This window comes from Monosiga brevicollis, genomic scaffold (genome assembly GCF_000002865.3).
Source record: "Monosiga brevicollis MX1 MONBRscaffold_5 genomic scaffold, whole genome shotgun sequence".
NCBI classification, from domain to species: Eukaryota; class Choanoflagellata; order Craspedida; family Salpingoecidae; genus Monosiga; species Monosiga brevicollis.
Window position 1 is genome coordinate 1,420,848 of NW_001865042.1, and position 14,629 is coordinate 1,435,476.

Consider the following 14,629-nt stretch of genomic DNA (forward strand, 5'->3'; position numbering starts at 1 on the left):
CTGTGACGCAAGGCATGATGAGGAGCAAAAACGCGCACACCAGGCCCCAGCGCGCCATGGTGATGGGTCGCAATGCAACTTTCACCGCCAGGGGCTGAGGGTTGGCGCTTGACTGGCCCTACAAGAAAGCGACAAAAGGGGAGGTGTGCTCGTGGTGAGTGGTGCGGCCCAATGACGCAACTATGAAATTGGTCCATCTGATCTGCCGCCGAGCTACGATTGGGTAGCGCCAGCAGCGGAGCAACCAACCTTGGCCAAAATGCTTGAAAAGGCAGTAATGCAAGGTTAAATAGCTCGCCTGTCCGTGGCAGAGCCGTGCCCGGGTAGCCTGTGTGCCACATGCAAGGACCAGCGTGAGCCGCGAGCACCGCGCACGCGTGATCGAGGCGATAGAGGTGGTAAGAACACCGAGTGTAAGAAAGTAAGCAGTCGGTGAGCAACTGTGTTCATGTGCAGGGGACGAGTGTAGCAAGCTTCAGGAAGAGGCCTGCCAACGCTTTTCGGAAGAGGAAGCCAAAAGCACACCAAGTAGCGGCAGTCCGCGCTGCCATTGAAGTTGCCCACAACGGTCATCCCCCTCGAGCTCACACACACACACACACACACACACACACACACACACACACACACACACACACACACACACACACACACACACACTCATCCGAAGAGAGAGAGAATGCTGGAGCATCTGTCGTTTTGGCACTTTTGTCAGACATTTTAGAGAGAGAGAGGGAGAGTAGGAGAGGTGCTTGAGAGAGAGAGAAAGAGAGCTTGAGAGGTGAGAGCTTGAGTGAGAGCTTGAGAGAGAAAGAGAGAAAAGAGAGAAAGAGAGAGAGAGAGAAAGAGAGAGGGAGAGAGAGAGAGAGAGAGAGAGAGAGAGAGAGAGAGAGAGAGAGAGAGAGAGAGAGAAGGGTGTGTGTGTGTTCAAGTCTGTCTCTTGTGTCTCTTATTTCTCGCCTGCCCGCCTGCGCTTTTCTTGGTGGTGGTGGTTGACCGCTGAACTTTTTGCGCTTGTCGTCGTGTGTGTGTGTGTGTGTGTGTGTCCCCTGGAGAAAGGAGATGCAAGTGGCAGGTTGAGCGGTTGGGCTTTGCTTGGTGCACTGATATTGGTGCCCACCAAGCGTCCCTGCCCAAGACAAACCCATCGCTTTGCCATGGCCTCGACTGGGCCGCCCGCCTCACCGGCCAGCAAGGCTCGGTCCAAAAAGCCGGGCAATGATTCGGGCCCGAACAAAGGTGATGCAGACAAGGTCGAGGACCCCTACGTGGCAGCCGCGCGTCGAGCTCAAGTTGAGGCCGGCATGGTGGACGAGAGCGGCAAGAGCCGTGCCCTGCAGTTGCTCATGAAGGCCATGCAGACAGAGCTCGACCAGCAACTTTGCGACGAAATGACTCGCCATTACAACCGCCTTCTCAAGATTCAAGCACGTCAACGTGTCGATGTCTCTCCAGAAGAGTCAGTTCCATTGCATCGGGATCTGGTTGGCCCAAGATCATGGTAGAAAAGGGTGCCCATGTTCGCTCGCTCGCTGTCTGAACCAATGTTTGATATGTTGAAGGAAGGGTTGGAAGGGGGGAGGTTGGTGCTATTGTATCTTTGGTGGCTGTGATGATTTGTCCATCCTTTGTAGCCCGTATTCCCTGGATGAGACATGACCAAGGGTGCTTCATCTCATGCTTCTGCTCACTCTTTGATCTTTGGGTGCGCGTGTAGACTAGAACAGCTTTTGATGCAGAAATACAAGGCTGCCATCAAGGCTGTTCGAGATGCCAAGTATGTGCCTGCCAGCACTTGCACTTGGCTTTGCTGTGATCTGGCTTGTGGCAGCCCTCTTTCCTTGACCTGCACGCTCCACACGCGTCTCATCTATTTCATGGCTCGATTCGCTTCGGATGGCATCTTCCGCTGGTAGAGCGGCCCCATTGCCGCCGGAGCTGGCCGCACAAGCCGAGAGCAAGGCCAAAGCAGACGCCAAGGCCAAGCGAAGCCACAAGGCCAAGTCGAGCACAAAATCCAGTCGGCGTGCATCCTCCGCCAGCTCTGATCTCGCGACCGGTGTTACCGCAGGCGCCTCCACAAACAATACCACAGCGAGTCAGTCCACCAACGGCAAGCGCTCCCACAAGGCAGCCAAGTCAGCCTCGTCCAAGACGGGTGCGTCCAAAGCAAGCTCGTCCAAAGCAAGCTCGTCCAAAGCTGGCTCGTCCAAAGCTGGCTCGTCCAAGACGACAGGATCCAGATCATCAAGTAAAGCCTCAAAGACATCACCCAAGGCCATTTCATCCGCATTGCCTGCACCCACGTCGAGCGGGGACGCGGCGACGACGCCGTCAACGGCTCAACATGTTCCCAGTGCAAAGGACTCTGCCAAGCGAGCATCAGCGCCCAGCGAAGACGAGCCACCCACCAAGACGCCCGCCCGCAGCGAACCGGAGCCCACAACATCCAAACCTGCACCGCCTGCTTCCATGGAGACTCAAATGACCGACGCAGGGCCATCCCACATGCCTTTGCCGGGCCAAGTTCCCATGGCTGCCGTCAATCCCCCGCTCACGCTAATGGCCGGATCTGAAGCGCAAGCGATAGCCTCCCCCACCACAGTGGCTCCTGCAGAACCCACACCTGACCACACGTCTGCTCCTATGGCCGATTCGAGCAGTGTGCCAGCCTCGAACGAGGCCGCGCGCCCCCCAAGTCCGCAGCCTGCTCAATCCATCGCCCTGGCCTCATCTGAAGTCCAGCCAGCGATAGAACGGGATGCCCCGGCAAAGCCCGTGGCCGAGTCCGTGGCTGAGCCAACGGCTGAGCCTAGCAAGATTGAGGCCACAGCCACTGCTGTTGCAAGCAAGACCACCACTGAGCCCCCAATCGAGACACCAAGCGAGGTATCGGCCAAGGGGCCAACTAATCCCCCAACAGAAGCCTCGACCGAGGAGCCACGCGAGGCTTTGGCCGATGCTTCGCTCAAGCCATCATCCGGGGACCCCGAGCCAGTGGTACCTACCGCTTCGGTAGGCGGACAACCTGCGAGCGCGGCCATGCCATTCGCACAGCCTCTTGGGGTAGATTCTTCGCAACCGTCGATTGTAGCCAGTGCCTCTAGTGGACTGATAGAGCAACCATCAACTGCATCCATGCCAGAGCCCGCGACTGTCACCAAGCAGGATCGGGTTGCCACCCCACCCCCAGCCCCGGCTCAAGCGCCGCCGACAGGCAGCCCTCCGAAGCGCGCGTTTATCTTGCCTGACCTCAGTCAAGCCATCACACCTTGACAGTCATGTCGCACAATGGCTGCTGCTGCTGCTCCTGCGTGCTAATATCTGCCTGGCACGGCGTTATTATCACTTGTTTGGTTGAGCTTTGGCATGTTCACACCGTTATTCGCCATTCAAGTTCAAAACTAAGCATCCAAGTCTTTATTCTTCTTGCATTATTATGATTATCTGATGTCATACCACGTTCCTTCACTGTCAATCATCACATTATCAGTTCAGTCCAGCGCGTCGGCCGGCTCATGGGTTCAACTACCCAACCAAGAGGGAGAAAAAGCACGGCGCCTTGAAAGACCAATGACTTCCATCCTTACCTCGCGCCTTGGAACAGCTCCAACTTCCCCCATCATCTGTAAGCAAACAACAACTTGAATCACGCACAACACACAACAACAGTTGAAGCCTCATTTAATCTCCCAGTCTCTTAGTCTCCTCAAGACTCAAGCCACAAGACTCAAGCTACCTTTACCGTCCTTGCGCTTCAGTTCAGTATTTTGTTCTCGCTGGCGACTTTTGCGTCACACACGCTTTCGTTCGTTTTCTGCGACACTGGTCCAGGAGGGCAAACGGCAGCGCTCGACGGTAATGCATTTGTGACGTTGTTCGTTGGTTGTTCGCTGGTTTGGAGACCGGTCTCGTGTGTGCTTTTTTGGAATGCCGCGCTCACGGCTGGGTTGGTTGTCTCGAGCCCTCTTCTCACTGATGCATGTCTGCCTTGCACTTCACGAGCAGTCAGGCGGAGGCCGACAAAAGGCAGCTTCAGGTAAAGCAGCGCTCGCATTGGAACCAAAAGTTCATCTGCCACCATCGGCATAGCAGAGGAAAGGGGATGCTATTTAATGAGGCATCACTTTTCCGTTGGGGATACACAATACCTAGCCCGGGTTGAATAGCTCGTATCGCCCAAGAAGTGGCTGACGGGAGCGAGAAGCACATCTTTATTCCACAACGCACCCACGTCATTCATATCATAAAGGAACCGCATTGCACATTCCTTCAACTCGTTCCCTTTCCAGCCCCGACCACTCCTGTGGCACATGTTTGCGGAAGTTGTCGGCTTGCTCATCGACTGGTTGGCCTTGTCTGCCCGACAGCCACCTTCCTCCGAAAGCTTGCGTTGCTCCCCTGCCCCAGTTGCCGGCCTTCATTTTGCAAGCTCGTCATCCCTTTTGAGTACCGACTTCTTTATTTGCAAGCTCTTGGGAAATATTTTTGTGTCGTTGTCACGCCCGGCACGCACACGCTCCACTTGGGGCGTGTGCCGTGACCCAGCGTCATGAAGGTCCGCGTGCCTGAAGACCGCCGCAGTCTTGAGCTGGTAAGTTTGCGATTTGATTTTGATCGGTGGCCTGCGATACACCTCACACGCACGCTTCTGCCGCTCGTGATCTTACATGCTGTGACTGCATGTTGGCGCAGACGGAAGGTGCGTTGGAGGTCTACAATGATATCGTGCAGGCCAAGGACGAAGACCTCCTTCACGTCTTGCAGCGCATCGACGACGTCCCGCGCTCGCGCGTACGTTGAACTCGTCACCGTTGAAACATGCTCGGGTGCCCACAATGAGCGGAGGAGTCACTCTGTTGCCTGGTTTTTGACTGCAGGATGACGTGTACAGCTGGGCTCCTTGTATCGATCGCCTCGATGCGATCTTGGAAGACTTTGCTTCTCAACTACCCTATTACACGGACACCGCGCTCCGCAGCAATCAGTTGCACACAGTGCCTTTGCCCTTTATTCAATTCCGTGATGAGGTTTGAGTCCCGCTCCAAGTCCCATTGTTTGGACATCCGGGCCAGCGTGGCTTCATTTGCGTGGCGCCTTTGGTCTTTGCAATAGGAGCAACGTCAGTTGATTTTGGCGTGCCTTCGCGTTGTGCGCCTGATTTTTGAATCTGTGGCCACAAAGCATGTCTCGGCGTGGCCTTGCACCAAGGTTGGTGCCAAAAATATGGCTTGTAAATTGTGTGTGTGTGTGCGTGTGTGTTTGTTCCCTTCTTTTCCCATTCCCTTCCCTCGTGCATGCGCAAGCCCTTCTCGATCATTATACAACTTATTCTTGTGTTTGCCGTTCGAACCACACCGTGGTTGAAACATAGCTTTTGTTCGCGTTGATGAATACGGATGATTGCGACTTGATGCTGGCCGTGGTGCATCTCCTCGCCACTCTGGGGCGCCATCGCGAGATTGACGATCGTGACCTGGACGCCCTTCTTATTGCTCGCTTGCAATGTCTGGCCAAGGTAAGCCAATAACCTCCAGTTTGACCTGGAGGCGACGTGCTTGCCTCACTCAACTCATCGCGTGATGATAACATGCAACGGGTCATCGCATCACTTTTCCCCATACTTTTAGAAATGGGGGCGTGGCGGTCATACCCACGTTTTAGTGGACATTTGCTTGAAGCCGACGGATGAGTTTCCCGAGGGCGTCTCGGATGCACAGATGGACCTCTTCATCAATCAAGGAGACGACCCCACGGACGCGGCTCGTCAGGGACCCCTCAGCATCCGGCGCCCGAACCTCGATGCAGACCCACGACCAACGCGCAAACTCTTCGAGGACTGCTTGGCTGACTTCAAAGTGCCGCCCAAGTACCATTTTGAGCTTCTTTTCCAGTTGCTAGTTCGACACAACTTTCACAGACTCGAGGAGCGCCGCAAACTTCTCCAAATTCACATCCTGGCAACCAGCGCCTTGGTTATGTGCTCGGCCAACGGCGGCTACGATGCCAGCGGTATCGCAGCAAATTACGCCGCCAGTCCCTCCTCTGGGGTCTCGGAACTCGTTGAGATGCTTGGCAACAACGACATTCCAGCCATCATTCGAGTGGCAGGCTTTCGCCTACTGCAGTCCCTGATTCAGGCACAAGTGGCTGCCGAAGCGGTACTCACAGAGTGTGGCGTGGGTCAATCGCACGGCTTGATCCCCACCCTTTTGAGGCAGATGAACGAGCGCCTCTCACCCTCGGAGGGTAGCAAACAGGCCGAACCCCTCGATGATCCGATCGAGCAGCGCTTCTATCTCGGTGTCCTTTCGGTCGTGCAACTGATTGTGGCCTTTCCTCGTGGTGGTCAGAGCTTTATGCGCTCTGGCGTACTCAGAACCCTCTCCAATATCCTCAAGAACCCAGTGAATGTGAAGTTCGCCACCCGTGCAGCGCGCACGATTGAGAGCATCCTGCACATTGCCAGCGTGGATCGCCATGGACCTGAACTGGTGGATACGCGCATCTTTGAGTCCACTCTGGAGACGATTCATCAACAGGTGCTGGCTGCCGTCGGCACGGTCGAAGATGACCACCTGCGCCGTTCCGTATCCCATGTCATGCACCAAGTCATGGATCAAGTGGCGCCCGAGACTCCATTGGAGAAGAGCACTCCTGCAGCGCAGGGCAGCGCAATCCTTCAAAGTCAAGCGGCCATCCCGCTGTCTGCAGAGCGTAAATCACTTCTCAAGATGCTTTTGCGCCTGCATTCTCAGTTGGGCTTTCGGCAACCTTTTGCCACGCTACAGCGCAACGCGCTAAGCGGCACCCTTTTGGCCGACTTTGATGCCATTCTCCGTAACGAACAGGCCTTTGGTACCCCGGTTTGGTGCCTCGTCACGCGCTGGCTGATTGACTTTGCTAATGCAGAACCCAATCTCGTTTCAGTACTTCAGGAGTCGGGTATGCTTGAGACTGTGCTGGATGTCATTCGTGAGCGACGCATCCCTGCCTCTGCGGATGCCATCGTCAGCTTGCCCTCGGTGCTCTCATCCCTGGTCCTCAATGGACAGTTGCTTGACGTGCTGGAGGAGGCCCGTCCTTTTGATGCGATAATCGAGCTCTTCACGCAGGAAAAGTACCGCGTTTGTCTTGGTGGTGATAATGCAAGCGCCGTGGGCGCCGCCCTGGACGAACTCTGGCGTTACCAACCGCGTTTGCGTCCCGCGGGCATGGCCGCTCTGCAGACGCTTCTTGACAACTTGATCGCCAAGGGACGTGATAGCGGGCAGTACCTCATCACCCCGGGTTCAGATGCGGGGTTGAAGCGTATGCGTAAGACTCGTCTCGAGGAAGGCCTCACAGAGCAAGAGCTCGGTCGCTGGCCAGAGGACGGCTCACCTACTCCTAGCACGGCTATGGAGGTGGACAGTGGTCCTTCCCCGGCAGTCGCCTCTGCTTCATCATCAACTGACACGCGCACCCATTTGCCCCTGTTGGATTACATGGCCAACGCTGCTCACTTGATCGATGCGATGCAAAGCAGCAGTCCGCACGATCATCACACCAGACATCTGGCCCAGGCCGACGTGGCATCAAAGCTCATGGAGCTTCTGACCTTACCCACCTTGCCGTACGATCTGTACGAGTCGTCTTGCTTCAAAGCCGTAGTTTCAGCAGCGACTCTCTCGGCCAATCATCCCGACTACGACTCAGCCGCGCTTCATGAAGCGTTCAACCGAGAGGTGACGGCCATGGATGAGCGCTGTGCTGAGCTCCTCAAAACTCCTAGCAACCACCTGGTGCCCAACATTCTACAGAGCTTTGAGTCTTGGCAGCTGGCTTGGACGCGGCTACTGGCCTATCTACAGCTCTATTCGAGCATTGTGAACAGTCGCCCTGCCGCGCGAGACCACTCCGAGCGACATTCTGCACTCTGGGCCAAGTTGATGAATATGGGCATCATGCCACGTCTAGGCCGAGTCATCAATGCAGCGAGTTGCCTAACATCAGCGGCCCGCCGCGTGTATGTTCCTTTCCAGCTGCGGACCAAGCACTTGAAGCTGCGAGCTGAACGAGAGGCCTTGCTCACGCCAGGCACACAGTACTTGGACATTTACCGGCTGTTTGGCTTGGCTGATCTCTTGAAACACGCTCGTAGCTTTTACGTCAAGTTTCTGGAGCGATCCCTGTCGCAAACACGTGCGCGTCACCTCATGATGAGTCGCCGCCGTCCTTCACAAGACAAAAACGAGGGCGTCATGTCTTTTGTGATTGAACATGCCGTCAACAACCTGCAAGGCTGTGTCACGGCCTTGCAAGACTCCCCATCTCTGCGCCACCTGGACAGTCTGCACCATTCCATTCTTGTGGCTCAAGAGTTGATTTTTACCTTTCGCTCAGGCCAGATGCAATCGGAGGATCAGCGTGCACTTCAGCTTTTTGCCGAAATAGGGGGTTTCCGTACTGCTATGAGCTGTCTGACGTCCCTTGTCCAGCTCTTTGGGCAAAGCGTACCTGATCACTCGGGCCTATCACAGCCTGACCCGGACTCCACGTATGTGCCCAACCCGCGATTCGGTGTGGCGGACTGGCCGACAGACGTTAAGGTGCGGGTTGAGGTACATCCCCACCCCCTGCGTCTGATGGACGCCATTCGCGTGCAGCCGACATCTTCTGGAGCCTGGCGCTGTGATCTCTGCGATACGAATCGCAATGATCGCTTTGCTTGGCACTCAGAGGTGCAAAACTACGACCTCTGTGCCTGGTGCTTTCAGCGTGGCGTAGCTTGCTACGCACAGCGGCGTTACCAAGATGACTTGCGTGAGCTACTCAACTGCTTTCGTACACTCTTCGACGTGAACCTGGCGGAGGGCGCATCAGCGAGCGACGTTCAGCACCTGCGCCTGATGGAGCGCGAAGGCATCTGGCGTGAGCTTATTGAGCAACTGCAATTGCTTTGGACGCATGACAGCATTCGCTTCGCATCGCTTGAACTTCTGGAGGGGCTCTGCCTCTTGACTCGCCAGTTGTTTCATACCTGCGCCCGCTATGAGGAGATTTCCAAGTCTCATCGCGCTCGTGAGAGCCGTGCTCGTGGTGGCTTGACCTCTTGGATGGCTGCTACCAATCCCGGCGAGGAGCAGCCCATTCCCGGCAGCCTTTTCTTTGATCATCTCTTTGGCGAACGTCAAGCCGCACGCAGCAGATTGCTTGGGGACATGCCTGCATCCGGTCTGGGTGCTCTGGCTGGCTTGAGAACACCAGCTGCACCGCCACCTCCCCCCGAGGTAGAGGTTGACGAAGAGTTGGTGCGTCACATTCAGGAGATGGGCTTTACGGCTTACCAGGCTCGCACAGCGCTGCGTCGTTCGCGCAACGACGTGTCTGCCGCCGTCAACATTATTTTTGAAGGCACAATCCCACCGGATGATCCCCAGCCTAACCGAACCGCGTCGGCTTCGGCGACTGCACCCAGCACGAACGAAGCTTCCAGTGAAACAGGTGGCAATGTGGGAGGGGGAGGAAGTGCTGCTGCGAATACCGACCTCTCTGCCGACTCAGCACAAGCCACCGGGGCCCAGCCTGAGCCCGAGCAGCCTGAAGCCCAAGGCGAGGACGAAGACCAGGACGAGGAGGATGAAGCTGCCATGTTTGCGCGTGCAATCGCCATGTCCATGCAAGGAGGTGGTGCAGAGGCAGGTTCAAGCGCTGACGAGGGCCCGAGCGACAGCGCAAATTCTTCTGCGACCAATGCTGCCGATCAGAGTGCTCCTCGTGCCGAAGAAAATGCCGCATCGTCAAGTCAGATGGATACCGCCGCCGACAACGACGATTCCAGCCCATCTGTATCTCGTCGTCTATTGTCCATGCCACGAGGTGGTGATGACCCGGACCAATCTTCTCGCGAGGAGCAGCGGGTTGCACAAGAAAAAGAGCAAAAAGTTCACGACGAACTCAAGGCTGCCATGTCTTCCTTGGCTAAGGGCAATTTCGATACCATGCTTGCGGTACGTTGCTGTGTGTGCGGAATCATACCATGTGCGCACGCTCTTCTCTTCTCTCTCATGCGGAAATTTGTTATTTCGTGTCTTGCACTCACTCGCTTCGACTTCCCTTCGATCTGCGCCTTGGGTTCTAGATTATCAGCGCGCAACCTGTCATCATCAACACGGTGGCATCATGGGTCATGTATCTCATCTCGCATGACTTGGATGGGACCGGCGCCGAGCTTCGTCTTGATTTGCAAAACAAGGTCAAGGCATTGTTGGATGAAGAGTTGGCTTCACTTCAAGGCGCTGCCTTTGATTCTCTGGTATACAGCAGCACGAGTCGCCATCTCGACGTCATGTTGCGCCTGTACCTTATGGTGACTTCGGGCAAGATTGAGGATCTTGCCTCTTTGGCCGAGAAAGTTCTGGATTTGATCCACGCTTGCTCTGTGCCCAAGGATCGAGTAGGTTGTCCGGTTTGGTTAGCCTCAGCTGTTCTCCTGCTGGATCAACTCGAGCGCTTGCAGCGCACGGATCAAGTGGTGGCTCTAGCACGCCGTCAAGCCGCTGCCGATCACCGTCCTCACATGTGGCAGTTTGCCCATCAGCGCAACACCTGGCGCACTATGTGGAGTGACTACAACGAAGCCTCACAAATCAAATTGGAACTGGCATACAGCAACATGGCAACGACGGTGGACCTCGAGGTTGAAGGGCGGCAATATGCCGTTGATCTCATGGCCATGCAGCAGGTCAACAAAACCACGGGCTCTGGGCGTAGCGTGCGACGCATACCCATGCAAGATGCTTCCCAGAAAGCCGCTGATTACGTTTTACCGGAACTTGTGGGTCCCGCGGATATGGAACCTACATCGCAGCCCGTCTGGTGCCATGCAGCGCCCGTGGTCACTCAGCTGGCTTCCTGGCTCAGCTGCCAGCTGGACCATCCCACTTCAGACGCTATCCTACGCCTTTTGATCCGTGTCACGCGCGATGTTGAGCTGGCTCAAGCCTTGGTGGAGTCGCCCGGGTTTGCTGAGCTTCTTGATATCTCGCAAGGCCAAGTTTATACTGGCTTTAGTGCTTCCTTGGCTCTCCTGCTGCGTCATGCAGTCGAGGAGCCTCGGGCACTGACGGCACACTTTGCTGAGACTTTGGCCCAGTCGCAAGCCCTGCGTAACGGCGCCACATCCAATCTGGAACAGCTCCTGCGCAACTTCAAGCCTCAAGTGTTGCGTGACACACCAGCCTTTGTGGAAGCTTGCGCCCATGTTCTGAAGTTAAAGGAGGCCACCACACAAGCGCAAAACGCCTCGGTGTGCCTGCGTGGCAACCCAGAACTTCTTTGGAAGGCTTGTGGCGAGTCCCCAGCGCAACAGGCCGTCTGTGAACGACTATGTGTGGTGCTGGCTGCACGCTACGATGACATGCGCGATTGGCACGAGAAGAGCCAGCTTCGCGAGAACCACGACGGAAGCCTCTTCCCCATTCGAAAGCCCACCAGCGCCGAGACAGAGCTTGAAATCGGCGCTCGCGCTTCTGCAGTCAAAGCCATTTCTCTGCCAAAGGTGCTCTCTTATATTGCGGAGCTGGTGGGCACCTACAAGCACGTCGGGCAAACTTTGTTGCACTGCAATGTGCCCCTCTCCTCGGGCTCGGTATCTCTGATTGCCTTTGTCATCCGACACATCATTTTGCGCAAGAGTTTTGTCAAAGTTGAGCCTGGCACCGTGGGTGCCGAGGTGCACAGCGCCGCGATTCAGCAGGCCAAAAACATTTTGCACAATTTGGTAGCCGCCGGTGATGCAGCCGAGGAAGGTGTGGTGCGTGAAATCTGTGAACAATACCGAGCTATGGACGCTTTGGCCGTTCATATGCCCGTCATTGACCAGTGCGAGGCCCTGAACCTCTTGGTGACGGACATTTGCAAGAACGTGGCACTCGCTGGCCGCCGGTTCGTGGCGGAAAAACTACCAGAAATCATTCTCGAGGCAGCCGTGCAACAAGATTTGAACAATCCCAAGATGGATTATTTTGTCGAATCCGTCGCAGTCGTGCTGGAGCAGTTGACGCGCCATGCGCGCCCCGCCTGGGTGCAAGCTGCCAAGATGGCTGATGTAAGTAGACTGCATTAGTTGTTCCTGACTGAGCTTGCCATGGGTGACATTTTCTTGTGTCGCACTTTTTAATGCAGTTGAAGGAATTGCTCACCTCACATTTTGCTACCCCGCTCTACCGCACCTCGCCCGTTTTCCTTTGTAGCGAAAGGCACAAGGCGTGGCCACCGAGGAGGATGATTTTGCTTCACGTACCGTATCAGACGCCTTCTCTGCTGCAATGGAGTCCATGAGTGCCATGGAGCGAGGAGGGGCTAACGCTCGCGGTCGCGACGATGCTGACTTGATGGATCAGTCGCAAGATTACGGCCATGATCACGAGGACCACGATGAGGAGCAAGACGAGCATGGACATGTAGAAGAGGAAGACGACGACGATGAGCACGACGGGGATGGTGCTGATGATGACGACAACGATGATGATGATGATGATGATCATCATCATCATCACGACGACGACGACGGTGACAACGATGATGGCGAGGATGGGCCAGATGGCGAAGCCCAGGATGAGTTCGATGCCATGCTGGTTCGGGGAATTATCGACGCTATGAATGCTCGTGATGCCAACGGAGAGGATGGCCCCATGGCAATGGAGGTGGAGGTGGAGATTGCTGGCCCAGGGGACGCTGGAGCAGCCGGATTTGGCGAAGGCTACTACGAGGATGAGGACGGCGACGACGCGGAAGACGATGACGATGACGTTATCGATGAGCGCCACCACCATCACCGTCGCCACCACCATCATGGGGATGACGATGAAGCCGACGATATGCAGCCTGCGGATGATGACGTGCTGGACGACGGGGCAGTGGAGGTTGAGATCTACGAGGGCGCTTCTGAGGACGGTGGTGAGGGCGAGCAAGGCTTTGATGACATGGACTTTGATGAAGATGAGGATGAAGATGATTTAGAGGATGAGATGTACTTCCGGAGTGGCATGGAGGAGGAGTCCTATTACGAGGACGAAGAATTCGATGACTTTGTCAACTTGCACGCCGATGATGCGGAGTTGCAAAGCGAAGCATCTAACGACGAAGAACCAGCTCTGGACTTTGAGGACGCACATGCTCTTCGAGACCCTTGGCATCGGTCCGAGCTCAACCTTGGTATGGGAAGTGGCCTTCATCGTCGCAACGCCCAGCGCCGCCGAGGGCATCCTCTGGACGTCCGACGTGAACAAACGACCAACGCCAGCGCCGAAGCCGAATTGCCAGCCATGCATTCCATGTTGGCAATGTCCATTAACCGTGGGGGTGGCGCCATGGCAGAAGCCACAAGCAACCGCGCGCGTGGCGGAGCCCGTCGTGATGAGCGCGCGTTGGCAGCCGTCCAGGAGCTGCTTCGCAGTGGCCAGCTGGATGGTCTACGTCGCACCAACCGCGCCGCCGACGTGCACATCTACGATGGCAACAATGAGCCCATGATTGCGCGCGTGACCGATGGAGGTCTCAATGTGGAGATTCGAGACCCCAACTCTTCACAACGCCCTGTGGTACAGCGACCCACGCCCGAGCAACGACTCAAGACAGAGATGGACGTCATCGAGGGTCCAGTGGGCCCTTCTCTTCAGTATGCATGCTTGCAAGTTTTTGTGCGCTTGACGAAACGGTTTCGTGAAGATCAGGCGAAAGCCTCGGCTGAGCGCGAGGCCAAAGCCAAGATTGAACGTGAAGCCAAAGCCGCGCAGGACAAGGCTGCCAAGGAGGAACCACGCGACGCTGCTCAGGAGACTGAAGCCACGTCATCAGCCACTACAAACGGTGAAGGCGCGGCTCCAACCGAAACCGCGCCTTTGACCGAGGTTGGAGAATCTGAGCCTGCTTCTGTTTCTCCGTCAGGGCAAGACCAAGAAGGCGTGCGCGTTTCTCGTGCCGAGCCAGAGCCTTCAACTGTGGGCAGCGAGGAAACGGCAAGTGCACCGGATGATGCCACCGCGAGCGTGGCCGGCACTGCTGTTGCTTCAGCAACAGGTGCATCCGCGGCCCCGGTGGACAGCTCAGCAGCCGTTCCACCTGGTGCGGCATCTGGAGATCCGCCACTCGAATACGAAAATGAGCTATTGTCCTTGCTGCCCGAGGACATTCGTCAAGAGGTACTCCAGGCGCAGGCCATGGTGCGAGAAATGCCGCAACTGCCTGTTGAGACGCTGAACTGCTGTAATCCAGAGTTTTTGGCGGCTCTGCCGCCAGACCTCCAGCGTGAGGTTCTGGCACAAGAGCGCCAAGCACTGGAGCGTATGCGCCGCGAGCAACAGGCTAACGAAGGTGGCAACGAAGCAGCTGCAGGCTCGGAGCACAGTGGACCCGCTGAAATGGACATGGCCTCGATGATTGCGTCCCTGGATGACAATTTGCGGCGCGAGGTGTTGCTTGAACATTGTAAGTCACACTGTTACATTTTTATGGCGAGTATTATCTGGTCGAGACTCTGCTCGACAAACGATGAAAATGTGCTTGTGTGTGTGTGTGTGTGTGTGTGTGTGTGTGTGTGTGTGTGTGTGTGTGTGTGTGTTGGGGGGGGGGGGGGGGGGGGGGG

At 56.2% G+C, this 14,629-nt stretch overlaps 2 protein-coding genes across 2 annotated transcripts in view; one reads left to right on the forward strand and one right to left on the reverse strand.

Moving 5' to 3' along the window:
• MONBRDRAFT_31767 (uncharacterized protein) overlaps positions 1-1,159 on the reverse strand; it is a gene marked incomplete at its 5' end in the record, with an annotated part of 3,826 nt that extends 2,667 nt beyond the window's left edge. The window contains 4 exons of the mRNA XM_001744352.1: positions 41-118; positions 250-328; positions 597-1,049; positions 1,145-1,159. Coding sequence (XP_001744404.1) covers positions 41-118; positions 250-328; positions 597-1,049; positions 1,145-1,159 — 625 coding nt within the window. The remainder of the gene's footprint in view (positions 1-40; positions 119-249; positions 329-596; positions 1,050-1,144) is intronic.
• Positions 1,160-4,552: 3,393 nt separating this feature from the next.
• The window catches only part of MONBRDRAFT_6887 (uncharacterized protein), a gene marked incomplete at both ends in the record, with an annotated part of 12,301 nt that continues 2,224 nt past the window's right edge, over positions 4,553-14,629 (forward strand). The window contains 6 exons of the mRNA XM_001744157.1: positions 4,553-4,594; positions 4,696-4,794; positions 5,375-5,518; positions 5,631-9,992; positions 10,124-12,091; positions 12,237-14,472. Of these exons, the coding sequence (XP_001744209.1) occupies positions 4,553-4,594; positions 4,696-4,794; positions 5,375-5,518; positions 5,631-9,992; positions 10,124-12,091; positions 12,237-14,472 (8,851 nt within the window). The remainder of the gene's footprint in view (positions 4,595-4,695; positions 4,795-5,374; positions 5,519-5,630; positions 9,993-10,123; positions 12,092-12,236; positions 14,473-14,629) is intronic.